The sequence below is a fragment of the Hyaena hyaena genome, unplaced genomic scaffold (assembly GCF_003009895.1).
Source record: "Hyaena hyaena isolate Hyena2069 unplaced genomic scaffold, ASM300989v1 scaffold_422, whole genome shotgun sequence".
Taxonomy (NCBI): Eukaryota; Metazoa; Chordata; class Mammalia; order Carnivora; family Hyaenidae; genus Hyaena; species Hyaena hyaena.
Window position 1 is genome coordinate 548707 of NW_024081056.1, and position 26880 is coordinate 575586.

The following is a 26880-nucleotide window of genomic DNA, read 5'->3' on the forward strand; positions in this document are numbered from 1 at the left end:
CCTTTCACACCTTGCATGATGTTTTACAAGGGGCAGGGGGCAAAATATTAAAGCCAACAAAGATTAGACAGGTTGTAAGTTTTATTACAGCTAAATGTCTTTTAATTAAAGCAAAAAGTTCTTTCTTGGGATCCCTGAAGGTTGTCAGGCCCATAGCACTCCATCATCCAGGCAACCAGCTGACCAGCCAGCCATACAAAAGTCAGCACCTGGATTAGACTTGCTTCCATATAGAGGAAGAGGATGTTTGATAAGTTAAATAAGTAATGAAAGACACAACCAACAAATGCATAGTTACCTCATCTAATTCCATTTCATCTGGACTCTCCCATGGCTTGATAAATTTCCCACGAGATTTCTTCAAAGGCACAATTATTATGTAGTACCCTCTACACAAGAATGGACAGAAAAAAATAAGGTTAGTTCAAAGGGAAAAGAAAATGGATATGTCCTTAAATCTTCCACACACCAGTGATTGAGAATGAAGGCAAATTATGGATATGGAGAGACTTGTCCATCAATGAGAAATAACCACCTGTTTGTTCAATTTTAAAAACAACATGGGTAGACATTTATGCGTGACTTCAATGATCTTGTATGGTAATATCACCATGGTTGACTGCTCTTTATTAGGTATCATAAACAGAGCAGAAACTGTTAGGACCCTGGTGCTGGACACATGCAAGGCTGATATACTGAAATCCAGCATCGTAAGCTGCTGAACCAAGTATTTTCTATGACATCTACAATTTAGAAGATAATTTTTAAAAAACAAAATGTATAATAAAAATTACTTTTAATTCATACAAACGCCTAGATGATGACGACGATGATTTTGTTTATACAAGCTTCAAATATTTTTTATTCGGCTACGGAATTAAAAGCATAAGAATGACCCATAATTTCATAACAGTTATATAAGGATGTAATTATTTTCTACCCATCAAATCGCAAACGTTATGGTAAATACTGAAGAATTTGCAGACAATCACTACCTGAGGTCCCTCAAAATAGATCTCAAAGGACAAAAGTAACCGAGTACTCACATTAAGAATAGTCAACCACAATTTAAGTAACATATAAAGGTATCTGTTAAGAAATAGATATGGGCTATTTGAAAAGTTTTTTTTAAAAATGTTTTTATTTATTTCTAGGAGAGAGAGAGAGAGAGAGACAGCGTGAGCAGGGGAGGGTCAGAGAGAGAGGGAGTCACAGACTGAAACAGGCTCCAGGCTCTGAGCTGGCAGTCAGCACAGAGCCCGATGCGGGGCTCGAACCCACGAACCACAAGATCATGACCTAAGCGAAAGTCGGACACTTAACCGACTAAGCCACCCAGGCGCCCCTGAAAAGTTGTTTTTTAACTTCCACAAAATGTATACCCTGCTCTGGTATTAATGGTTAATGACTCTGAATATACTGATCTTTAGTAGTAACTATATAAGGAGTATAAACATAGGTATGTAATAATAGTTAACATCAATTACTTCCTACATCTCAAGTATTATATTAAATGTATAATATAGTTTTGTTCTCTCAAAAATTGCATAAGGACAGGCAAGAGACAAAAAAAGTAAATCCAGAGAGATTAAATTGTGACCCAAGTTAAAATAGCAAGGGAATACAAACATATATATATGTGTATATATATACACACACACATATATACATATATTTTAATGTTTATTCATTTTTGAGAGACAGAGAGAGATAGAGTATGAGCAGGGGAGGGGCAGAAAGAGAGGGAGACACAGAATCCTAAGCAGGCTCCAGGCTCTGAGCTGTCAACACAGAACCCTACGTGGGGCTTGAACTCACGAACTGTGAGATCATGACCTGAGCCGAAGTCAGACGCTTAACCCACTGAGGCACCCAGGTGCCCCAAACCTATATATATCTTAGCCTTGGCAACAGTCTGGCTCTTTCTTTCTTTCATTTACTTTGTATTATAAAGTACTTTTTAAGGACTCCATTATTTTGTGGAGATTTATTGTGAAAATGAACATACACATACACACACTTTTATTTATTTTTATTTCTTATATTTTAAAGTTTATTTATTTTGAGAGAGAGAAAGAGAGCACACAAACAGTGGAGAAGGAGAGAGAGAGAGAGACAGAGAGAGAGACAGAGAGAGAGAAAGACAGAGAGAGAGAATCCTAAGCAGTCACTGTCAGTACAGAGATCTGTACTGTGAGATCATGACCTGAGCCAAAACCAAGAGTTGGATGCTTACCCGAATGAGCCACCCAGGTGCCCCTACACACACACTTCTAGAAGAGAAGACTGTCACACAGAGAAAGGCACTGCAGGATAGGCACTAGGGACTTTGGCTTACATTATATTACAGAGACCAACAGTACACTTAGGAAGGCCTCTTTCTACTTGTATCAAACAAAACCTGCATTAAACTCAGTAAAAGCTGGTGATAAAGAACTCTGTTTCCATAAACACAGGCTAGAGCTGCACTATCCAACAGGGGGGCCACTAGCCCTTTGTGGCTATCGAGCACCCGAAATGTGGCTAGTCTCAGCTGAAATGTGTTCAAAGTGTTAAAGACACTGCATTTTGAAGACTTAGTATGAAAAATAAATGCAAAATATCACAACAATAAATTGTTAATAGTGACCATATGTTAAATGATAATATTCTGGGTATGGTAGGTAAAATAAAATGATATTAAATTTAATTTTACCCATTTCTTTGTACTTTTTGCTATATAAGATTTAAAATTTCTGGTGTGCCTTTCATAATATTGAACAGTGCTATTTTAGAGTGTTTTGGTGAAGAATATGGCATCTAGAAACATATCTGGCCCAGAATTTAAGCTCTGTCACTAATTTGCTGTGTGATCTTGGGCTGATCATTTAACATCCCTGAATTCTCTGAAAAAGGAGAGCCCAATGTGTGATAATGGCACCAAGCTGATGCAAGCTACAATTGTTAGTACAGACCATCATGGTAGGAGAGATGCATCTGAACGATGTTATTCAATAGGAGTCAGTGACAATTCCCTGAGATGCAAGTTAAAGAACTTGTTAAACATTTTTTTTTCTCTCCCCAATCAAGAATTCAGGTCACATCAGACAACTATGGTGCTCTCAGCAACTCATCAGTAGTCTCCCAGAATCACATCACCTAGCCAATCATTTTCTCTCCTACCAATAATCATGATGATTTGGTGGGGGGAGGGGGAGAAGGAAGAGCTGGAGTGTATGAAAAAGGCCAGTATCTTGTACTTTATGATCCAGAGTAAGCTTCCTCCCCTACCTATCCTCCCACCACCTGAAGGATTTGCCAAACAAGTCCATCATGTTAAATGAGCCTGGAGAAGAATGACAGGGGCTGCAAGTGAGCATGCAGAATAACACTGCAGATGTACTTGATAAACTCACTCGTCAGGGAACTTCTTGCTTTTCACTACCAGTTGTACTAAGTCAGGACAGCTTCTCTTCACCTAAAGTAATGATACTTACACCTTATCAGAGAGCTCCCACTGTCGTCATTCAGAATCTTGTAAATCAAGGTTAAGATGATGAATTCTATTAATTGTTATCCTGCTTTCATACTTGAATTGCTCTTCTTGTACAGGAAAAAATAATCTTCCCTTTTCTTCTGCAGTATTCCCCAACTAAGTGTTTAACTTGGAGCTGGGATAAGAATTGAACAGCCTCCCCCATAGCAAATAATTAACACTGTGGCTGTATATGCATGCCTTTTCTGTCTCCTGATGTCCAAGGCATTCATCTAGAGCAGTCAAGGTGGAGCGGCTTCAAAGCAGCTCTTACTCATTGAAAGAAATGTGACCTAGGGAATTTGGAACTCCATATTATAAGAAAGTGTTGCTTAGGACTAAATCCACGCATTTCAGCTGTGTTCTCTGCAAACATGGCTTTGTAAACACCCATATGTCTTTGCTTTTCCTGAAACCTGGTTTTCCCCTGACAATCCTGCTACCCTCACAGGCTTCTCATGTGGTGGCTGTTTATTCATGCCCCTCCTCCACCCTGGAACCTCAGATGTAGGGCCTAGGGTTTCCCTCCTGGCTCACTGGTGCTTATCACAGGCATTTTCCCCCTCCACTCTTTCGCTAACAATAAAAGCAAGCAAAAAGACAAGTGCCTCTTTTTTTGAAGCTCATATATTTCAGCTATATTATTCTCTTTTCTCACTGATTTTTGCCATTTACAAAACTCTTCAGAATTCTTTCTTTCCTCTCTCTCTTTCTCTTAACCTCTGTCACCCTGCCACCAGGGTCTTTCTTCTCTCCCATGTTCTGTCATCATCTTGGGCGATTTCAATTGCCAGAGGGCTGGCCCATGCACCACCCAGTGCTCTAAGACCTTTGACTCTTTTTCTAGATCCTGTTTCTTCCACTCTACATTAGCTAAAATCTACAATTGCCTTTCTTTATGCCTGAACACAAGGAATAGCATAAGCTTGAGAAATAATGCATGGGGAGAATGATTCCATAAATTCATATTCAGCAAACTCAGGCTTTCAATGCTGCCTAGCCATTCCACCCAAACCCCTCTAATGGCCTCATCCTTCCATTTTGTACAAGGTTTTTAAACTTTCTCCCTTGGCCTCAAAACTTCGACATCCTTACCTCCTCCCCCCATCCCCCAGAAGATGACTTATATCTAAGTAAAGAGAAACTATAAGCATTCAGACTAAAATTCTCTCATCTTCAATATACTGAAATGCAAGGCTACCCACATCTGAACATAAACCATAATCTGTCCTTTGGGCACAGTAGAGGGGGTGGCTCCATTTGTTAAGGCCAATCATTTTCTTGAATTGGTTCCCATCATCCAGTCCCTTAGGAAGTTGACTATACATTGTACCTCTTATCTCTCATGTACCAACTTCTCCCTCCCCTTTGGATTCTATTAGCTTCCAACCACATCCCACTCTAGTCAACTCTCTCACTCTGTCATACCCTCACTACACAAATTCTGAGGAGACCTGTGTTCTCCATTACCTTGTCTCCCACTTACTCTGTAGCCAACTGTATACTAGCTTCTGCCTCATTAGTCTATTTCATTGTCCAAGCCAGGGTCCTCAGTGACCTTGGTAGTACTGTATCAAATGAAGAGTTTTTGACTTTTGTCCTAGGGAATCTCTTAGCAGAATCTGAAAATGTTAACAAGACCCTCCATGAAACATTCTCAGCCATTTCTCTGTATCCAATTCTCCTGCTTTTCTGCTTACATCTCTCACCATACTAACCTTATTTCCTAAACAGAATTTATTATCCACTACCCAGCTATTAAGTAATGGAATCTCTCAAGATCTGGTCAAGGATTTTTCTTTACTCCTTCTTCATACATTTCTCAGCACATCAGTTATGACCTAGGTGCAAATTATCTGCAGATTCTTATCTTCATCCCAGAATGGTCCTCTGACTCCACAGGTTTATCCAATTTCAACTCCATGTCTCCATTTCAACATCAAAAACTACCTCAAATTTACTGTGGTTAAAACAAAACAGGGGAGTGTGTGCCTGAGTGGCTCAGTTGGTTAAGTATCTGACTTTGGCTCAGGTCATGATCTCATGGTTTGTGGGTTTGAGCCCCACATCAGGCTCTGTGCTGACAGCTCTGAGCCTTGAGCCTGCATCGGATTCTGTGTGTGTGTGTCTCTCTGCCCCTCCCCTGCATGCTCGTTCTCTCTCTTTCAGAAATAAGCATTACAAAACTTAAAAAAAATTAAAAAAATTAAAAAAAAAACAGGATCTCTCTAAAATAAATCTTCCACCATTGTATCACGGGCCATTTGCTATAACCCTAGGTGTTATCATTGACAATTTGCTTTAACTCTTTCCCTCTCTCATATCCAATACGCCACCCAACCCCATTACTTCTATACTCTATTTGTAGTCCATTTACTTCTTCCTATCTCTGCAGCCACCATTCCAGCCTCTTATCAGTGTCTCATGCCAGGATTGCTATCTTGGTCTCCTGACTATCTCTCTTCTTTCAGTATAACACTCTGTAGTCCAGACTCTGAAACTTACACTTTGCAACATACAACGATTATACCACTACCATTTTAAAAACATCCCAATGAATTATCATTGCGCTTGGGATAAAGGCCACACATTATTATAAGACTCAGCAGAATCTTGCCTAAATCTGGCTCTCCACACCCTCTGAGTTATGCCCTCATGGGCTTTTAGTTTCTTGAATTTAACTTGGTCTATCCTGTCATCACTCCTTGATCATTCTTGATCATTGATCTAGGCAGATGGATCTGCCTAGAACCTTCTGTCACTTCCACAAGTCCAAAGTTAACTCCTCTACTTCTTCAAAGAGCAACTTACTTTTTTAATTTCTAATGAAAACCTTTTCTGACCTCTCTCTGATTAGATCAGTTACCTATTGTATGGTCTCAATGGGCCATTTTTAGTCTATAATTTTCTTATACTATTTAAGACCTGTATATTTAGAAATGTATTGCTAAAGCAACTGTACATATAACCTCCCTGGAATGGTTTTCATCTTTGCCATTTTATCACTAATTTTTTTTTTTTTTTTTTTTTTTTTGCCACTGAAAATTGTAAGTGGGTGGAATAGGTGGTTCTTGGGAGCTTATATGTCCCTAAACCAGGCAGTCACAAACATTTGGAGCCCTTCTCTTCCTAATGGAAGAGAACTTCCAACTCTCAGGTTGCCTGGGTGCTCAGTTGGTTAAATATCCGACTCTGGACTCAGCTCAGGCCATGATTTCATGGTTTATAAGATCAAGCTCCATGTCAAGCTTGGAATTCTCTCCCTCCCTCTCTCTCTGCCTCACTGCTCTCTCTCTCTTTCTCTCTCTCTCAATAAATAAATACGCTTAAAAATAAAACTGGAACTTCCTACTCTCAATCTCAATCCAGCATTTTCTTTCTCCAAACCAGCGATGACATGGCCAAATACTGTTTATAGAAAACAGTTCTTTATTGCAAAAGTTTTTTTCTTTACCAATGTAGCAGTGATCTTCATTCTAATTTCCCTGGATAATAAGAGGGAAAAAGATGATTCAGATAGGAAAAGTGAAATGGGGAGCTAAGATGACCCTGCAAATTCAAATCAACCAAATCTTATGAACTGAAAGAACTTGCTTGAAATGGAAAAAAAATTTTTTTGGAAATAGATCAGCTTCTTCTATATGGATAAAATTAAAGTTTATACTATGATTTGTCTGTTTAAGTCAAGCTTGGAGCTTTAAGCTCAAAACACATTTTTTTTTACATAGACTTTATCTATTAAACTAGTAGAAAAATAAATAACTTCAGAATCAATATATCTGCAAATGCCCTGACTACTTATAAAGTAAGCTGTGTTTTCCCAGTATATTAGCTTTAATTAGATAAGTTAAATCTAACCTTCAGAATTTTAATTATATTAAGTAAAGTTTTACTAATTTTATTTAATATGTTATCACCAAGGGGATCAGCTCCATATAATTATTTGGGAAGGCAAGCTCTGTTCTTTGTGGTGGTCCCACTTCAAATTCAGCCAGGCTTTTTGTATTAGCAGAATATATTAGCATTCTCAAACTCATTATTTAACCAGGAGGTCAAAATCTGACTCAGAATTTAATGATGAATGTCATTCCTTGCATAATCATATGTGTGTGTGTGTGTGTCTGTATGTGTGCGTGTATGTATATGTATAGTTTGCCATGGCTATTTGGGTATATACGGTTTAAATTTTTACTTATTTCTGAGAAAGAGAGAGAGAGAGAGAGAGAGCGTGAACAGGGGAGGGTCAGAGAGAGAGAGGTAGATACAGAATCTGAAACAGGCTCCAGGCTCTAAGCTAGCTGTCAGCACAGAGCCTGATGCGGAGCTCGAACCCACGAACTATGAGATCATGTCCTGAGCTGAAGTCGGATGCTTAACTGACTGAGCCACCCAGGTGCCCCAGGTATATATTGTTTAAATCAAATAAATTTACTATAGGAAAACGGAAGCAGGTTGAATGATCTTTCCGGGCTCTATGTTTAAATTAAGGTTTTCAATCATTTTAGCTAGTTGTCAGACAAGTTAAGTTCCTTAATTATCTTGAGCCTCATTTTCCTTTTTTGTAAAATGGGGAATGATAATGCTGGACTCTGGGAAGCCTCTCCCTTTACCTTTCATCTGAATTGTCATGGCAAACTACTCATTTTATTATCCATAACATACACTTCCATTATCAATGACCAGACACATGTGCCTAATTATTCCTGGTTCTAAGCTTTGTGTCTGGGGCAGTTCTGTCCATTCTGATTTTTCCTTGAGTTCTTAATTGTTTATCAATTGCCCTAGGGGAAAAAATGCCCTGGTCTGACCAATAAATTCTATGGGCATGGCTCAACATGTGGGCTTGGAGCCAGACTGTCTGGGTTCAAATCTTCCTCGCTGGTTCTGCTCTTGTGTGGCCATGGCAAGTTAGTCAACCTCATAACTTCCGCAGGTATAAAATGATAAGCAGAATTCTTGTGAAGACTCCACTGGTTAATGTGTGTAGTGCCTTTACACAGCAACTAGCAAGCTCTTGTCACTTTTATAACTATTCTTAGTATAAACTTTATGATTGTGGCCAGGCCATTTAGTATCCCTAAACCTGACTTTACTCACCTGTAAATGGGGAGAATAACTACCTCACAGGATTTTGTGACTTAAAGAAACCATTCAAATGTCTTTGGTAAACCGTAAAGCACTATACACATTTATGTCTTTACCACTGCAGTTGACGACCATGTAATGAATTATTTATCATTAAACATTAAACAGATGATAATATTAATACATTAAACTAGTAATGGTACACACATTCTATGAAGCAACTTTATTTATTTATTTATTTATTTAAATTTTTTTTTTAATGTTTTATTTATTTCTAGGAGAGAGAGAGAGACAGCGTAAGCAGGGGAGGGTCAGAGAGAGAGGGAGTCACAGATTGAAACAGGCTCCAGGCTCTGAGCTGGCAGTCAGTACAGAGCCTGACGCAGGGCTCAAACCCACGAACCACGAGATCATGACCTAAGCGAAAGTCGGACGCTTAACCGACTAAGCCACCCAGGCGCCCCAGTGTTTGAAACTTTTTAAACGAGGTGTCAACATTTAAAAATTGAGAATGCAAATAATCTAGATTTGAGGCTTCTTTTGTGTGATCAGTGGTTCTAGACTCCAGAGGCTCTGCTGGTCTTTGAGATTGTGACTCCTGAACACGTTTTCATAGTTTATTGCAAGTTCTTAANGCCCGACGCGGGGCTCGAACCCACGAACCGCGAGATCATGACCTAAGCGAAAGTCGGACGCTTAACCGACTAAGCCACCCAGGCGCCCCTCTATGAAGCAACTTTATAAACCATGGTTCCAAAAATATCTTCTTTAAAAGAAGAAAAAGTAGTTCCATACAAATTTTAGGATAGTTTGTTCTAGTTTTGAGAAGAATGTTGGTGCAATTTTGATTGGGATTGCATTGAATGTGTAGATTGCTTTGGGTAGTAATGACATTTTAACAATATTTATTCTTCCGACTCATGAGCATGCCATAAAAGACCCCGAAGAGCCCAAGTAATATTGAAGAAGAAAACCAAAACAGGAGGCATCACCATCCTGGACTTTAGCCACTACTACAAAGCTGTCATCATCAAGATAGTATGGTATTGGCACAAAAACAGGCACAGAGACCAATGGAATAGAATACAGAACTCAGAATTGGACCCACAAATGTATGACCAACTAATCTTTGACAAAGTGGGAAAGAGTATTCAATGGACAAAAGACAGTCTCTTTAACAGATGGTGCTGGGAGAACTGGACAGCAACATGCAGAAGAATGAAACTAGATCACTTTCTCATACCATACACAACAATAAACTCAAAATGGATAAAGGACCTGAATGTGAGACAAGAAACCATCAAAACCCTAGAGGACAAAGCAGAAAACAACCTTCTTGACCTCCACTGCAGCAATTTCTTACTTGACACATCCCCAAAGGCAAGGGAATCAAGAGCAAAAATGAACTCCTGGGACCTCATCAAGATAAAAAAGCTTCTGCATGGCAAAGGAAACAATCCATAAAACTAATAGGCAACTGACAGAATGGGAAAAGATAGTTGCAAATGACATATCAGATAAAGGGCTAGTATCCAATATCTGTAAGGAACTCATCAAACTCCACACCTGAAAAACAAATAATCCAGTGAAGAAATGGGCAGAAGATATGAATAGACACTTCTCCAAAGAAGACATCCAGATGGCCAACAGACACATGAAACAATGCTCAGCGTCCCTCATCATCAGGGAAATACAAATCAAAACCACACTGAGATACCACCTCACGCTGATCAGAGTGGCTAAAATGAAGAAATCAGGAGACTATAGATGCTGGCAAGGATGTGGAGAAACGGGCACCCTCCTACACTGTTGGTGGGAATGTAATCTGGTGCAACCTCTCTGGAAAATAATATGGAGGTTCCTCAAAAAATTAACAATAGAACTCCCCTATGACCCTGCAGATGCACTACTAGGAATTTACCCAAAGGATACAGGAGTGGTGAGGCATAGGGGCACATGTACCTCAATGTTCATAGCAGCACTCTCAACAATAGCCAAAACATAGAAAGAAGCTAAGTGTCCATCAACTGATGAATGGATCAAGAAGATGTGGTATATTTATACAATGGAATACTCCATGGCAATGAGAAAGAAAGAAATCTGGTCATTTGTACCAACATGGATGGAAGTAGAGTGTTATGCTGAGCAAAATAAGTCAGGCATAGAAGGATAAATACCATATGTTTGCACGTATAGGTGGATTAGGAGGAAGTTAACGGAGGGTGAAGTGGAAGAAGGGGCAAAATAGCAGAGAGAGAGGGAGGCAAATCCTGAGAGACTCTTGAATGCTGAGAACAAACTGAGGGCTGAGGGGGTGTTGGGGAGAGGGGAAGGGGGTGATGGGCATGTAGGAGGGCACTTGGTGGGATGAGCACTGGGTGTTATATGGAAACCAACTTGACAATAAACTATAAAAGAAGAAAAAAGAAGAAGTAAGAGTAGGCCAACCTGAAAGCCAATTTAGTAAGACCAAAGACATTTAAAATTCCATAAAATGCTCTTATTTGTTTTAGTTTTTCATAAATATAAAATGACTACTATGAAATTAACTAACATTGGATAACTTCTGGCAGCTTATCTCTTAGTGCAATCCATGTAGTACTTTTATCCTTACCACCCAGAACTTCCTTTATAAAATCAGGGATGTTCCCTTTGTCACAACTTGCTTCAGGAGAACGATAAAGTTGCTAAGTTTTCTGACTGGCATTCTGCCCCCAAACATCTATCCAAATACAAGGTTGAAGCACCCCAGATTCCTGGTATCAGAACCTGCAGTACCTACAAGGCTATTTCACAAGAAATGTAGCCTTTCCCTGAGGGAGCTCCCTGCTTCTATGCAAAAACCAAGCATGAAAGAATATAGGGGCAATGCGTCACAATTGTGCTATATTTACAAGAGATAGATTTGTGTCTGGGGGAGGAGCTGGGGGTAGGGATCAAGACTTCTCAATGAGCTTGGCCAGAAATGAGAAAAGTATGGTTTCTGTAGATAAAATAGACATTCAATCACCAAAACTGCATTTTACTAGAAAAGAAAATGGGAAGTATTTTCTAAATAACATTCACCGAAATGCAAGTTAGAAACCCAGCCCACAGCTCTGGTATCAATCCTGTTTCCTCTTCTCATGTCTCCCATGGCATATTGAACCACAAGCCACATTCCTTTCTCATTTCTGAATTTGCCAACAGCTGTAAGTGGCATAGCATGGCACACAGCTTCCTGTAATAATGGTCAGTGCCACATGAAGACTGGATGGGTAACTTTGTGTTACCATCCTTTTAAAAAGTCCTATGTATATAGGTTATTCAGCATTGTTTTTTGTTTGTTTTGCTAACAGAAGATTTGTTCTTGATTTCTTGTTTTTCTGACACTTTTCCCCACATACTTACCTACTTTGCCTTTTGCTCTTCTTTCCAGAGAGACTAGAATCTATTTGTGAGAATCTTTAATTCATTTCTAGAACACATCCCCACCCCAAAATCATTTTCTTTCTTTTTATGTATCATAATGGTCTTTTCTCTGTGTTACCAAAGTTTTGTCTGTTTTCCCCAATTCCCATTTAAAATATAGGAGGAGGAAGTATACAAATAAAACAAAGTGAAAATTGAACAAGGTAAAGCAAAGCAGTAAAAGATAGACTATATTCCGCAATGTTCTCAACTCATTCAGAAGTTGGAAAATGAACCAAAGATCTACCATCAAAAGACTAAAATGCCATTTTCTGATAATGTCTAATACAATCTTGCAAGCCAATTTGGTAAGCAGCCACTAGACTTTTTTTTTAAAGTCTTGCAAATTAATAACAATACTACAAATTATACTATTTTCATCTTTCAATTGCTCTTTCCTTGAATAGACAGTTCACGTTTTTGAATTAAGTTTATACTCTGTATCTTTTCCCTGTTCTTTCATGTTTGTAACTATTTTACCTTTTCTAAATCTTTCCCATCCATCATGACTCAGATTAAATATCAGCTCTTTCTAGATGTCTCCCCTGACACCCAACTTGGTCTGGAACTCTGGCAATCCTTACTCCATTATATTAATGTGATTTTTTTTTTTTTTTTTTTTTTTTTTGGTGGGGAGGGTATCTGTTATGCCACCATTGTCTCAGTCATGTTTCTGTTTTCCAGACCTGGCATTGGCAATACACTATGTATAGAATACATATTTGTTGGATGCCACATGAAATGTCTTAGTGGGTGGGTAAGAGGTAGACAGATGAGGGGCCCTGTGTAGCTCAGTTGGTTAAGAGTCTGACTTCGGCTCAGGTCATGATCTCACAGTTTGTGGTTTTGAGCCCTGCATCGGGCTCTGTGCTGACAGCTAGCTCAGAGCCTGGAGCCTGTTTCGGACTCTGTGTCTCCCTCTCTCTCTGACCTTCCCCTGCTCACGTTCTCTCTCTCTCTCTCTCTCTCTCTCTCTCTCTCAGAAATAAATAAAACAATAAAAAAATTAAACATTTTAATAGAAATTAAAAAAAAGAGTTGGCCAGATGAGAAGTGCCAGTCTTTCTCTTGTTTCTGTGGTATCACATATGTTATCTTCTGCCTGAAACAGCATCTCCCCAACCCCACTCCCATGACCGACCAGGCTTTTGTCATTCTTTAAGCTTCAGTTTCAATGTCACTTTCTCTGGGAACCCACCCTGAGCTACTGGGGTTAGGAGCTCCTCCTTTGGTCTCCCTGATCCATCTTATCTTTGGTATAGTAAAACTCCACTTCAACGGACTCTACTTGTCTAAATTCCTCAATTAACTATGTTTTGTCAGAGCAGTGAAAAAGTCAGCATTATCTCTGCTATATCCCTGAAACATTGCCTGGAACTAGGATGGGAGATTAAAAAGAAATCCACAGGGGCACCTGTATGGCTCAGTTGGTTAAGCGTCCGGCTTCAGCTCAGGACATGATCTCATGGTTCATGGGTTCAAGCCCCAAGTTGGGCTCTGTGTTGACAGCTCAGAGTCTGGAGCCTGCTTCTGATTCTGTGTCTCCCTCTCTTTCTGACCCTCCCCTGCTCATGTGGTCTCTCTCTCTCTCAGAAATAAATAAAAACGTTAAAAAACTTTAAAAAGAAATCCACAGATTATTTAAACAAAAATGGATAAATATAATCTCACTTTCATATTCAATTTTGTTGAGATAAAAATTACACTTACATTCCATTCTCATATCCAGTTTTCTGAATTATAGAAAAAGAAGGGTGGACAAAGAAAGGAGATCTTATTTAGCAGTGAATTTATTTTAGTCATAATCATTTGGAACAACCACTATTTGATTGAAATCCTCTAATTATTTCACCAAAAAAATAAGAACAAAAAGTTACGTTTGGAAGACTGGGTTTTAGCTCAGTCTAAAGTAGCTAATTATTAGACTTTCCTAAATTGAAACCAAGGCTCTACATTAAAAACTTCTCATTTATAACTATACTTTTTAATAGCTGAATTTTTTTCAGTCATCTTCTTTAAGTTTTCTGGACCCTTGGAAATTCTTGATGGTACATATCCTGAAAATTCTTTTGCTAAGAACTTGCCTTGGCTTGGTTCTCCATTTAACTCTGTAATAAATCCCACTCTGTCCTCTACTTGCTCTTTTCATCCTGACACCTTTACTTTAGCATTTTGCTTCATGTCTTCACCACACTGCCTTAGTGATTCTGTCTCTTTCCATGATAATTTCTAACATTCTATCTATAATCATAGCAATTTCTTTAAACTCACATCTTTAATTAGATATTTCACTGGTACCTCACATAAAACATATACAAAGTTGAAGTCATCAATTTCTTCCTGATTTTTCATCTCTTAGGCTAAATGGTGGCATCATTTACTTTGTCATCCAAGCTCAACTCTCATCTATGTCATCTATGGCACTTTCTTCTGACTGATCCTTCATTAAAGTGGTTACCAATTCATACTACACTACTGTTCTCTGCATCTTATTTCCCTATTTGCCATCTGATTTAAGAATCTTGTCATTTACTTAGAATCAACCAACTATGCAATGGCAGCCAACACTTTTCTCTATAGTGCTCCAGTCCTTCCAACATATGCCTTCAGGAGCCACCTTCCCTAAGAACTGTCCCAATAATGTCACCAGATTGCTGCTAAATGTGAAGATCCCAATGGTCCATACACTATGTATAAACGCTTCTGCTTGACCTTCAAATCATTCATAGCCAGTTTCATCTAAACATGATCATGTGAGATAGAAGCAATGGGAAAGCAAGTAGGCAGAGCAATACTCTACCTTGCAGCAGATACTCAACACACATTTCCTAAAATGAAAAAAGGGAACTTGGGTATTTAAAAAACGGTACACACCATTCTCCTGCATAAAAAAGCTTTAATGAATTCCCATTGTCTATAGGATATAGTCCCAATTTCTGAGTGTAACTTGGCTCTTGTATTCCTCTTTTACTTCTCTTCTCCAGGCCTTACAAAATAACTTGCTTCCTTCACTAATGAGCCTTTGCGTATAAGCTCTCTACGATTTTTTTGTATGTGTCCTACCTGTCCTTAAAGATTAAATTAGAAACTTCTTTGACCCATTTCATTTTAGGTTGGCTGCTCTTAAGATAGAGTATAATTCTATCATTAGCATGTATTGCTTCTTTCTGTTACTCTGTTACCCGCCCCCCCATGCTAGTTTTTTTAAAAAAATCATTTTTAATGTTTATGTATTTTTGAGAGAGAGACAGAGCATGAGCAGGATAGGTACAGAGAGACAGGGAGGCACAGAATCTGAAGCAGTCTCCAGGGTCTGAGCTGTCAGCATGGACTTGACACAGGGCTCAAACCTACGAACTGTGAGATCATGACCTGAGCCCAATTTGGTCACTCAACCAAATGAGCCACCCAGGTGTGCCTATGCTAATTCTTTGAAGACAGAGATCACATCTTCTTTTGTACTCCAGGGTCAGCCTCAATACTCATACTTAATAGACAGCAGTGACAATATATTTTTTTCCTGCTATTGGCTACAACCAGCTGGCTATACTGGTTATAAAATGTACTGGCTACAATCAACTAGCTATATACAACCAAGTAACCACTTAATTGACTAGATTTATTTATTTTTTTCAATTCAGCTCCATCCAAAACAGAAAACTTGCATTTTTTAACTTTCATTTTTTGTTCCAATGTCACCCTGAACTTTAACTTTTTAAATGTTTCCTTTCAGCACACATATAAAACAACAGTGTCATATGCTATCTCATTTCACAAAGTTCCTTTCAGCTTCATGCTAAGACTTCCTCACTATTATAATAACATTTGCCAAACACCAGAGTTATTCAACTATTCACCTTATTCTGTATTCTATAACACAAACTCCTTTTTATATGTCCATCTCTCCTAAGTTACATTTAAAAAAATTCAATGTTAAATTAATGAGAATCTGTGTTACAATGAACATGAGAACATGGTGCAACAAAACTTGGTTGAGTTTTCTTTTCTCACTTCCTTACATTTCTATCCTTCAGCCCCAGCCCCTCAGTCAACTTACTTTATATTCTCATTGGCGGGTACTTCAGGCAGTTGCACAGTGATCATGCCATCCAGATTGGTCTTCCCAATGAAGGCAGGCTTCGTACGAAGTACATCTGGTGCAGTCTTTGCTGTTACCCTGTGTTGCAGCCCACCAGCACTGTTTCCACGATTCGTCAGCACAAATGAATATGATTTCTCAGGCTTTAGATTGACAATTAACTTCTGTGTAGCTCGGCCATCCACCTCTTCCACCATTTTCCCATCATCATAAAGAATCTAGAGACATACAACCAGTCAGGGAGATCTGCTTTTCAGAGAGGCAACACAGATTTTTTCAACTCATGTGCACTTGTTTATAGAACATGTATATCAGGTCACTTCTAATTTTGGACAATTCCTAAGCCTGGAAGTGTTCATACATTCTAGAGGTTGTATCAGGTTTTCTTTTGGTCCTCAGTGCATAATTATACAATAGTTTCAAGTTGATCAAAAATACACAAAGAAATGTACAATATTTTCGATATTTAACCTCTTGGTTGCATATAATCTTAATGGAAAATAGGCAGAAATACTGTAGATTTTGAATGTATTATCCACATCACTTTTTTTCTAAACATTTCTATTCCTGTTCCTAAGTATATTATTGCTTTCAAAAGTGTTTCTCTATTCTATATTCTTTATATTTCATAGACTTGCTTTCTTGTTAATATCTCTCAACAGCTCTCAACTGTAAATTAGAGTTTAAAACTTACAAAGAATTCAGACCAATGAACAAATTTTTAAAATATTAAGATGCTGTATTGTAAAGACGTAGAAACCATGTAAATTTCACTTTCTGGTGGAAGAACAAGAGAACAGCTTAGATGTGAATCGTCCATCCTGGAACTACACGGTGACTGACAAGTAATGCCACCCGTAGGTGCCTCCTGCCTCATCCTTTGAGTGGAAGCCAAAAATGAAAAAAATCAAGTGTCTGTGGCTGAATCTAAGTGGTGTGTATGTTTTCCAAGTAACTTACCCAGGTGAACTGCACCCCCTGTTTACAACAATTATATCTTACAAATGAGGAAAAAAAACTTACTTTGAAAGGCATGGCAGAATTATAATTTTCTGGAATTTCCCAAGACAACAGCACTGAAGTCTTCATTACTGCTTTGACATGAAAATTTTTTGCAAACACTGCTGGAAAAGGAAAAACAGTGTATTTAAACTACTCCTAAAAACATATGACCTGTCCTTTTCCACCATGGACCATCAGGTTTAAGTTAGATGCTATCTGCTTTGATAGGAGAGAGAAGTGTGATTTGCCTACCTGTTCACACTATTCATTTATTACCCCATTCTCATAAAGATCTCTTTTCTCTTCAACTTAGTCAACTATGTTGTATTTTCCTTACCTGAGAACATTGGGGTGCTGCAGCCAGACTTGCTTGGTATTCTATAACTGAAATCTAAGGCATCCAAAACATAATAAGTTTTACATACTTTACCTGTTTTGCTTTTGCTGAACCTATTAACATGAATGGTCCGATCAGTTATTTATAGCTTCAAAATACTGATTTCCAAAGACTGACATTCCTTTAAAGGAGGAAGGCCATAAGCAGACAAATCCTACCTTGATCCACAGGAAGTGTCCTGAACTGGACACTGGGACTATATGGCCCGGGCCCTTTGCTCGTGTGAGCACGTACTTTTACATCATATGTGGTATCTGGTTTTAAGCCACTGAGTGTCATAGTGGTATCAGCTGGAACAATAAGCTGCTCCATTGGAAGAAGAGGGATATTGATGTCCCTATATAGAAGAGTATACTTGGTGATAATGCCATTTCTCTCTGCCAGGACAGGTGGCTGCCAGGATAACTGGACGGACGTTGAAGTGGTGCCTTCTGAATGAAGGTTTTGAGGGAATCCAGTTGGGACTTCTTCTGGAACAGAAATCTCCTTCACTATCTCTTCCCCAAAGCCCACTTTGTTTCTGGCTGAGAGCCTGAAGATATAGGATGCTCCTTTATGGATGTCTGTAGCAGTAAAGTGGTCTTCCTTCTCAGAGAACTCAAGAGTAGTGAGTGGCTCCATATCTTTCCGGCCAAATTTTAGACGATAGCCCTGAAGAGGTCCAAATGTGTCCACTGGGGGGTGCCATTGAATGAGAGCAGTATTCATTTGAGTGTGGTTAATCACAAGCCGGGGTTTCCCTGGAACTGCAACACATGGGATGGAATGCTGAGGCCAACCAACATAGACATTCACACTTCAATTACGGCTGAACGGGAGCACCACTCTATGGGAATCCCCATTTTATATATATATATATATATATATATATAAAAGCCTTGGTCTATATACCTTTGTAGAAATATGCTTCTTTTCATGCTTAATTATTAAGGTAGGCTGAAATACCAGAATTTGGTAACAGACACCAATAGACCAATAGGTTTATTGAAACAGTAATTTAAGGGAGTTTAAAATAGTATCTTCTCATATCAAACCTTCACACATATGAAGGTTCATGCCACAGAAATGAAGGTGAGTAAAGATTAGCTAATTAAATATAGCTAGTAAGAATCATAATTATAACATATTTAATTACTCGGTACATGTAATTTACCAGGCACGGTGCTAAGATGTAGTTTCTCACTTGATTTACATTTTTCACTCCTGACTACACACTCTGATTAGTTATTATCTTAATTTTCTATGATAAGAAAATGACACCCAGAGAGATAGAAAACTGCATAGTCTGATGTGTGATAATTGAGAAAGCTCTAAGAAAAACCCAGGTCCATCTGAATTTATAGCCCGAACACTTAATGATACTCTTATATTGCTTGTAAGTTTTTTTTAATAGGTTCATAACAATGTTGCTTTGAGTTAATATGGATTTAATTTGTACTTCTTGTCTATCCTGTGGATATATAGTAATACCTGTGGATAAACCATGACTAGGGAATGTTTTTTGACTAGTAGGTTGGCAGAAAATAAAATTCAGTTTTTCTTTTCTCTTACAGAGAATATAAATCTGGATTCATACAGATCCACAGTAGGCTTGGTTGGGCAGTATAAAGACAATAAATGTGCAGATACCTAAAATAAGCATTGCCTATTTCAATACCCATGCCTCCATGGATTAAGAAAGGCCCAAAATTGTAAATGGAAACACCAAAATAATCGTCTCTATGAATAAGATCCACGACTGTAAATAACTTTTTGTGTAGCCACTAAAAGTGATGAGCCAGTCTTAGTTATTAAAATAGACAATGTTATTTCTTTCACTGGGATTCATATCCCTTGGCTATACGTTCTCTATTTTCTTCTCCTAATAAGGAAAAGATATATATAATAGTACCCCTATCTTATGGCCAGCAAGAGTTTGATACTTAATGTAAGACATCTCAGACTAATTAAGACACAATTATAAATATAGGTGAAAGAAGTGTATTTTCTTCATTTGGGATTCAATTTCAGGTGTTTACCGTTGGCTGTTTACCTTTCAATAGAGGCTGGTTCCATAGCCATTTGGCATGCCCCCACTGAATATGTATCTCCTAAGCAGGACATTAAATTAGCTTGATACAATGCTATTTAAAAGAGAGAGAGAGAGAGAGAGAGAGAGAGAGAGAGAGAGAAAGAGACAGAGAGACAGAGACAGAGAGACAGAGAGAGAGAGAGACAGAGAGAGAGACAGAGACAGAAACAGAGACAGAGAGAAAGGAAGAAAAAAGCGTAGAAGACATTGCCTTAAAGGAGGTTTGCCATCTGTAATCCTGCTGCTTGAGGCAGTTCCAGGTGGCAGGATGTAACTGAGGCAAATCTTATGACATTTAGACAAATTCGGCAGTGAGCATGGCACCCAGGAGGGTACTCAACATCACAGCTGTTCTTTGCTTTATGCCTTTACATAGAGGTGTGTTCTTAAAAAGTTGTGTGAGAAGCGATTTAGGAGGAGTAAATCAAATCATAGTTTAAGTGTTCCATGGGAGACTGCTATATGAAGGGATTGGAGGAGAATCCTTTTGTAATTATGTCTTAATTTATTGGTTTTACGATGTCAGGTCTTTCTTCATGCTGGCTTTCCTAATGGGAGCTGATCAAACTAACTATAAAGAGCATTAAGAAACTTTGTTCTTCAGAGAGGAGCAATTTGATATTTTGTAGCCTTTTTGCTTTTCTTTTTTCTGTTCCCCATCTTTTATGTGATTTGCCCCCTTCTCCTTAGAATCCTCCAGCAAGGACTGAGGAGGTGAAAATGGCAAAAAGCAAAACCATAAGTCATCAACCCAGTTCAAGATGGCAGCTCTTCTAAAAGGGTTTGTTGCTGAAAGGGGTTGAAGCTAAAGAGTGGCATCCCTGTCCACATGATCTTCCGCCTGGACATTCATAGGACTTGCTCTTCCACATCATTCATATCTCAGCTCAAATTACTTTCCTCTAAGATACCTACTCCACTCCCTCTTTCCAATGGCCCCTAGGGGCTATCCTAGCCTTAATGCCTACACATCTTGGTTTTTCAGCTTCTCTCAAAACATCACTTACTGATTTTTTTGAATATATCCATTTGTCTATTTATTAATTATCTAGTCCTACTCAGAACATAAGTTTCAGGTAGGAAGAATATTTCTGTTTTGTTGACTGCTGTATCCTCAGGACTGGGAGTATTACCTGACATGTACTAAGTGCTCAAAAACATATTTGTTGAATGACTGACTGAATAATTTGGGAAAAGTATGCTCTTACTTTGCTTCTTCTGAACTGTATATTTAAAAAAGCACAAAAGTTGACCACAGCCCACTTATTGCTTCTGATAAAATTCACCATACTATTTGGAAAATTAGTATTATTGTCACCCGGGAGATGTTGAAGGCACATATATGCACAGATATGCTTACCTGCCCCAGTAGTGGACACCAGTTTGGGCTTGCTGCGAGCACCATCTCCTTTGGTGGTATAGGCTGTGACGGTGAGGGAGTAGGAAGTTTCAGGCTGTAGCCCAGAAATAATCATGTCCTAAAATGACACAATAGAATGACACTGATTCAAAACACTACAAATACCCTGGGGGAAAATCAAAACATCCATGTTCATTCTATGCATGCTTCATTACTCCCTGTAGCCATGCCAAGCACTGGAAGTTTCATGCCTGGAGCTCATGCTATGGATGATCTGTTTTCATGCTGACATTAAAGTGGGGACTTCAGCCATCCTAAAAGGTAGTTCTAAGAAGTAGTAGTTAAAAACATGAAACCTGGAGCCAGAACTCCTAAATTCTTTAATTTAAACCTGAATCTCCTTATTTACTAGCTTGGTGATCCAGGGCAGGTGAGTTCACCCCTCTGTACCTCAGTTTCTCTTGTGAAGGTTGGAATAATAGAATGATTAAAGGAGTTATATCAGGTAAACATTTACAACTATGCCTGGCTCATAGAGAACAATCCATAAACCGGCAGTCATATTATGCCAGTAGTTTTCAATATGCATCCACTATCGCCTGGCCCACAGACCAGTGATGGTGCTGATGCCAATGTAGCTTGCTTTATCACCATGCTAGTATTTTGCCAAATGGCTGATCTGTTGAAATTTGATATCTTAACAGCCAGAGAAGTTTTCTAGGACTCAAGTAACATACTAGTTAGTGATATAGATTATGGACTAAAATTATTACACACTAAGGAGAATTTTCTGGTGATTTGAAGTAGGCCATAAAACAAAAGAAAAGTACTTCTTCTACCACATCATGAATGTATGCCCAACTAATTCTATTTAGAAAATGTTAAATATCACAAGCCATTAAAATTCTAGTTTTCTCTTAGGTAGGGTCCCAAACTGTGGTGGTTATAAGACTTAGATCTGTTATTCCAAACTGGAGATTATATGATTCTTTACATAGAGTGGTTATTAATTTGTTGTGTTACTTTCTCCAGAGCTACTACACGCACACATGTGCATGTGCATGCATGTGTGCACGCACATGTACACACACACACACACACACACACACAAACACCCACAGTAAAAACAAACAAAACAAAACAAAACAAAAACCCTTTCAGATATTTGGTATAACTTTGCTTTCAAATTGAATATGGTTCAAGATATGAAAATATACAATGCCGCTGACTTCCACATCTGAAGACAATGCAAGTGAGAGCTCATGGAATGGACTGGATTGTGTGGAGGACAAAAGGATTTCTCTGTACAGGTTTTAAGGGGCATCATAGAACTCAATTATTTAATCTGATCCCAAATATGACAGCTTTTGACAGTCTTCTTTTCTCAAAATAGTAGGAATATCATCAGAGTTGAAATTCAAGAATTTCAGGTATCATACTGGAGAGCCACTGGAAAAATTATCCTGCCAGATGAATAGACTAAATTTGGGAGAGAGATTTTATTTTCAGGACCTTGGAATGGTTTCACTAACATTAAAGTGACTATAAAAACCATCCAATCACCCAAGAGCAGCAGTAGATATAATGGATATTCCAAAAATTATAACGGGAAACACCAGCATTATTGTTTCCAAGGTGCCTCACACATGCTACGGGATTTCTGCTGAATGTAGGCAAGGCTAGGGAGAAAAAGCAAGGCTTGCCTCTATCACCAAATTGTATGGAAGAAATATACTCTGAGACTTATACACATCTTTTTCATTTATAAAACTGGGATTAACCACACATGTCCTTTCTCTTGCAAAGACTGCTACGGCATAATAAATTGTAATGCAATTTGAAATTGGTTAAACTGTCTGCAGTGGTATAATCACAGCTGGACACACCTCTATCTGCCTGGATCACATCATCTCTTGCATTATGTGTTCTTTCTTTAAACTGTGCACACACTCGCTTGGGGATTTCCATACCCTCTGTGGGGTAGGGTGGCTGATATCATGGCCAATGTTCATCACTCTCTTTGTCTTCCCCTAACTGATTTCCATTCAACTTATTGCCCCTACCTGTTAAAAGTTGGCATTCTCAGATGTTTTGAAACAGTTACTGGCCTGCTGTGTTTCTCTCTAGTCCTAAAAAACACATTTCCAAACTTTAAAGAATTTTTTTCTGTCTATATCCTAAATTCATTTTGTCTTAATTTTCCATCAGGGCTCCAAAGGCGTGTACGTTGTAAATATGTGGACATTTTCCCTTGATTATCAGTTGTTCCCTCAAGTTTAACTAAAGCTCAAATGTCATTCCCAGGAAAAAACTCCCCTCTTTTTTTATACTTTAATGAATGGTAGAGCATATTCCAAACGTATGAGTGATCTTGATCTTTTTTTCTTCCTCAAATTCTTAGCAGGTTTTCATCTTTAAAGTAGTGACCAAAACTGTTCCTTTTTCATTTCTGATGCCTCAGTTTTGCTGAATTTTATAATTTCATGACTGCTTTAGTAAGAGAGTTGTTTTAATTCCCCTGTTTACTCTTCTTTCTCTCTAATCTATCCACTAAGTCACTGGTTTTTAAGCTGCATGTAATGACCCACTTAAGTAGGTCATGAAATCAATATACTCAGTTATAACCAGCATTTTGAAAATGAGATAGAGGGGCGCCTGGGTGGTTCAGTCGGTTAAGCATCCGACTTCGGCTCACGTCATGATCTTACAGTTCATGGGTTCGAGCCCCGTGTTGGGCTCTGTGCTGACAGCTCAGGGGCTGGAGCCTGTTTTGGTTTCTGTGTCTCCCTCTCTCTCTCTGACTCTCCCCTGCTCACGCGGTCTCTCTCTCTCAGAAATAAATAAAGCAATAAAAAATTTAAAAAAATGAAAATGAAACAGAATAGACTTTAATGCAAAATATTAAAATTTACATATATTTAAAAGTAAGGTATCATTTTGTAAGACCTTTATTTTAAACATATGAATGCACTGGTCATGATATTTACTGCATTTCTTACTATGGATCACAGTCAATGAAGTTTATAAAACACTATTAGTCCCACTAAAACTGATACCTTGCCCACCACATATACCAACATTCCCAGCAGAAGTCCTGTGTTTTGGAAAAAAAAAAAAAAAAAAAAAAATAAAAGAAAAAATACCCTTACAAGCCTGTATATTGTTTCTATTGTTTCTATTTCTAATTTTCTATATTTTTCCAGTATTGAAAAGTTAAAAGCCAGGTCTTTAGCTNACTGGTCATGATATTTACTGCATTTCTTACTATGGATCACAGTCAATGAAGTTTATAAAACACTATCATTCCCACTAAAACTGATACCTTGCCCACCACATATACCAACATTCCCAGCAGGAGTCCTGTGTGTTGAAAAAAAAAAAAAAAAAAAAAGTAAATGAAAGAATACCCTTACAAGCCTGTATATTGTTTCTATTGTTTCTATTTCTAATTTTCTATATTTTTCCAGTATTGAAAAGTTAAAAGCCAGGTCTTTAGCTTGACAATTCAGGTTTTCCCAACATTATGTTAAAAGTTATCTCTTAGCCATAGTTAGAGCTAATTTACTGACCTGAACCCCTTCATTTATGTTAAATTGTCAAAGCTCACTATCAATTGACTATATCACATTCTTGAGTGTCCCAATGACTGCTTCTCCTATACTTTAAAAGATATGTTCCTCCCTCCAACTCCCCAACACACCACACACACACACACACACACACACACACATTTTCTAACTCTTCAATCTTTACTTATCTTTCAAGTTCTCAACTGTGTTTCAAGACCTCTTCTACCATCTTGGTCCATGGTCTCTGAACTCACAGCTCTTACTGACAATGTCACTCATTTTATTAATTGATTACACATTACTTGAGGTCATTGCTTTTGTTGTATTTTATGGAACTTCTCTGTACTTTACATCCTTCTTAGCCACCTACTGTAAGCACTTAGAAGGCAGAGTCACATCCTATGACCCCTTTACATAATAATAAGTTCTCAATAAATAACATAATCTAATCATCGAAATATTTTTAAAAATTCTTCTCTCAGATACTTTCTGCTTCTTGCCATGATTCATTCAGTTTTACTCAAAGTTTACTCAAAATTAATTCGTGCCAGATCTACATTGTGTTATCCATCTAAAATGTAACCCTGGGGTAGGATTTATGAACAGTCTATATGAAACAGCTTAATATCTCTCATCTGGGATGCTCCACTTGAAGCATGCCACCTCTAACTGTGTCATAAGGCAGAGTTAGTAGCAGCCATCAAACCAACAAGAGCTCATGATTTTCTTAGGCAACCAGTAGCACCATGCCAATTTCACAAAACAGAAGCCTCAATAAAAGGATACCATAGAGTGAAGATAATTTTAAAATACTAATTTGTTAGTTCATGCATCCAAGCAACTTGTGATGGCATATCAAACATAAGTAAAATAGGGGTGTCAGAAAAAACAAGCATTTGTAATCTGTTTTTGACAAAGCAGTCAAAAAATTACTCACATGTTCAGTAGTATCATCAAATTCCCACTGATTGAGATTAAGAAGGTTGGGGAAGAGGGAAACAAAATAAAAAGAAATGAAGAGAAATCTGTAGCCTTAAAAGGCAATGCTGTCCTCCTTAGATTAAAAAAAAATGAAAAAATAAGCAATTGGTGCAGTGTGTACAATAAAATTCCAAAGAGTAGGTATGTATGCTGCCACCCTCACCCTCAATTCAGAGGTCAAAAGTAAATATGCTTTGTATTGTTATCATTAAAATCAGCTAATCGATATTTTTAATGTGTGGTTCATTGAAAGGAATCAATAAGGCATAATGTAAATTTGATGTTTCTAATCATACACTACTTTATGACATTTATTTTGACTTTTTCCTTATGTTATGCAATTAACTTATGTCTAATTAGATTAATACCTTTCATAAAATATTGGAATCTTCTAGCCCCAGGGAAGTCTTGCAAGATGCAATGCAATTTCAATGAATAGTTAGAGGGCATATGAGGTAGGCAAAAACAACAACAAAAACAACCAAAAACGTATACACATAAATAAAATCAGCACATTAACAACAAAAGGACAAAGTAGAAGAGAGGGGAAGAAACAGTTGACATTCAAGGCATTTTGTGCCATATAATTCTATTAACCACAATGAAAACACTGGCAAAACTACAGATTTATAATGTAAAATTATCTAGGAAATGAAGGAAGACATCAGAACATGGTGGCCATACATTTTCTTTTTCATAATTTTAGACTTACAAAAGAAAACACAGGCAACAATGGATTTATTAATTTCAGATTGTGAGTACTTTCTGTTTCACACATAGCACAAAATAAATATTTAGATAAAGCAAGTCAACAGCCAGAGTCTAAAGGACTATGAATCTAAAAAATAAGTTTACAGAAGTAGACTTTAAAACCATGCAACTGGATGTGGAGCTGGTTAAGTAAGCCACTCATCCAGATCCCTTTAGTTAAAACATTTCAAAGTGGAAGGAAAAATAAGCATTTCTGTGAGTTGATTATACTAAGACATTAGGGAATGCTTTCTTTACAGCCACAGGGGTATGTAGTGATCTCTTGTTTGCACAGAAACAAGAATGCAAAATTTGGCAACCTGATGTAATATTTCTCAATATAGTGTCTTCCTTACAGTCTTCCTCACTTTCACACAAAGGAGGAAATTTTTTACTGAAATAAATTTCAAATTTCCCAAACCTCATCCATTTCCATGCCCAGCCACCAATTTGCTAGATAAGCAGAAAACTCCCCTATTCATGACATCCCAACACTACTGGATCCAGCACAGGTAAGCTATCCATGGGTAACATGTAAACCCCAGCATAAGTTAACTGAAATCTTCTCTTCCTTTCAGGTAAATATATAGAATACAGGTAAA

The 26880-nt window shown here is 38.0% G+C and overlaps 1 protein-coding gene across 1 annotated transcript in view; it reads right to left on the reverse strand.

Moving 5' to 3' along the window:
* Positions 1-26880, reverse strand: part of PTPRD (protein tyrosine phosphatase receptor type D) — a 533426-nt gene that overhangs the window by 151702 nt on the left and 354844 nt on the right. Inside the window, exons 15-20 of the mRNA XM_039252611.1 lie at positions 25485-25511; positions 20979-21096; positions 17706-18293; positions 17172-17272; positions 16107-16366; positions 299-389 (exon numbers count right to left, since the gene is read on the reverse strand). Of these exons, the coding sequence (XP_039108542.1) occupies positions 299-389; positions 16107-16366; positions 17172-17272; positions 17706-18293; positions 20979-21096; positions 25485-25511 (1185 nt within the window). The remainder of the gene's footprint in view (positions 1-298; positions 390-16106; positions 16367-17171; positions 17273-17705; positions 18294-20978; positions 21097-25484; positions 25512-26880) is intronic.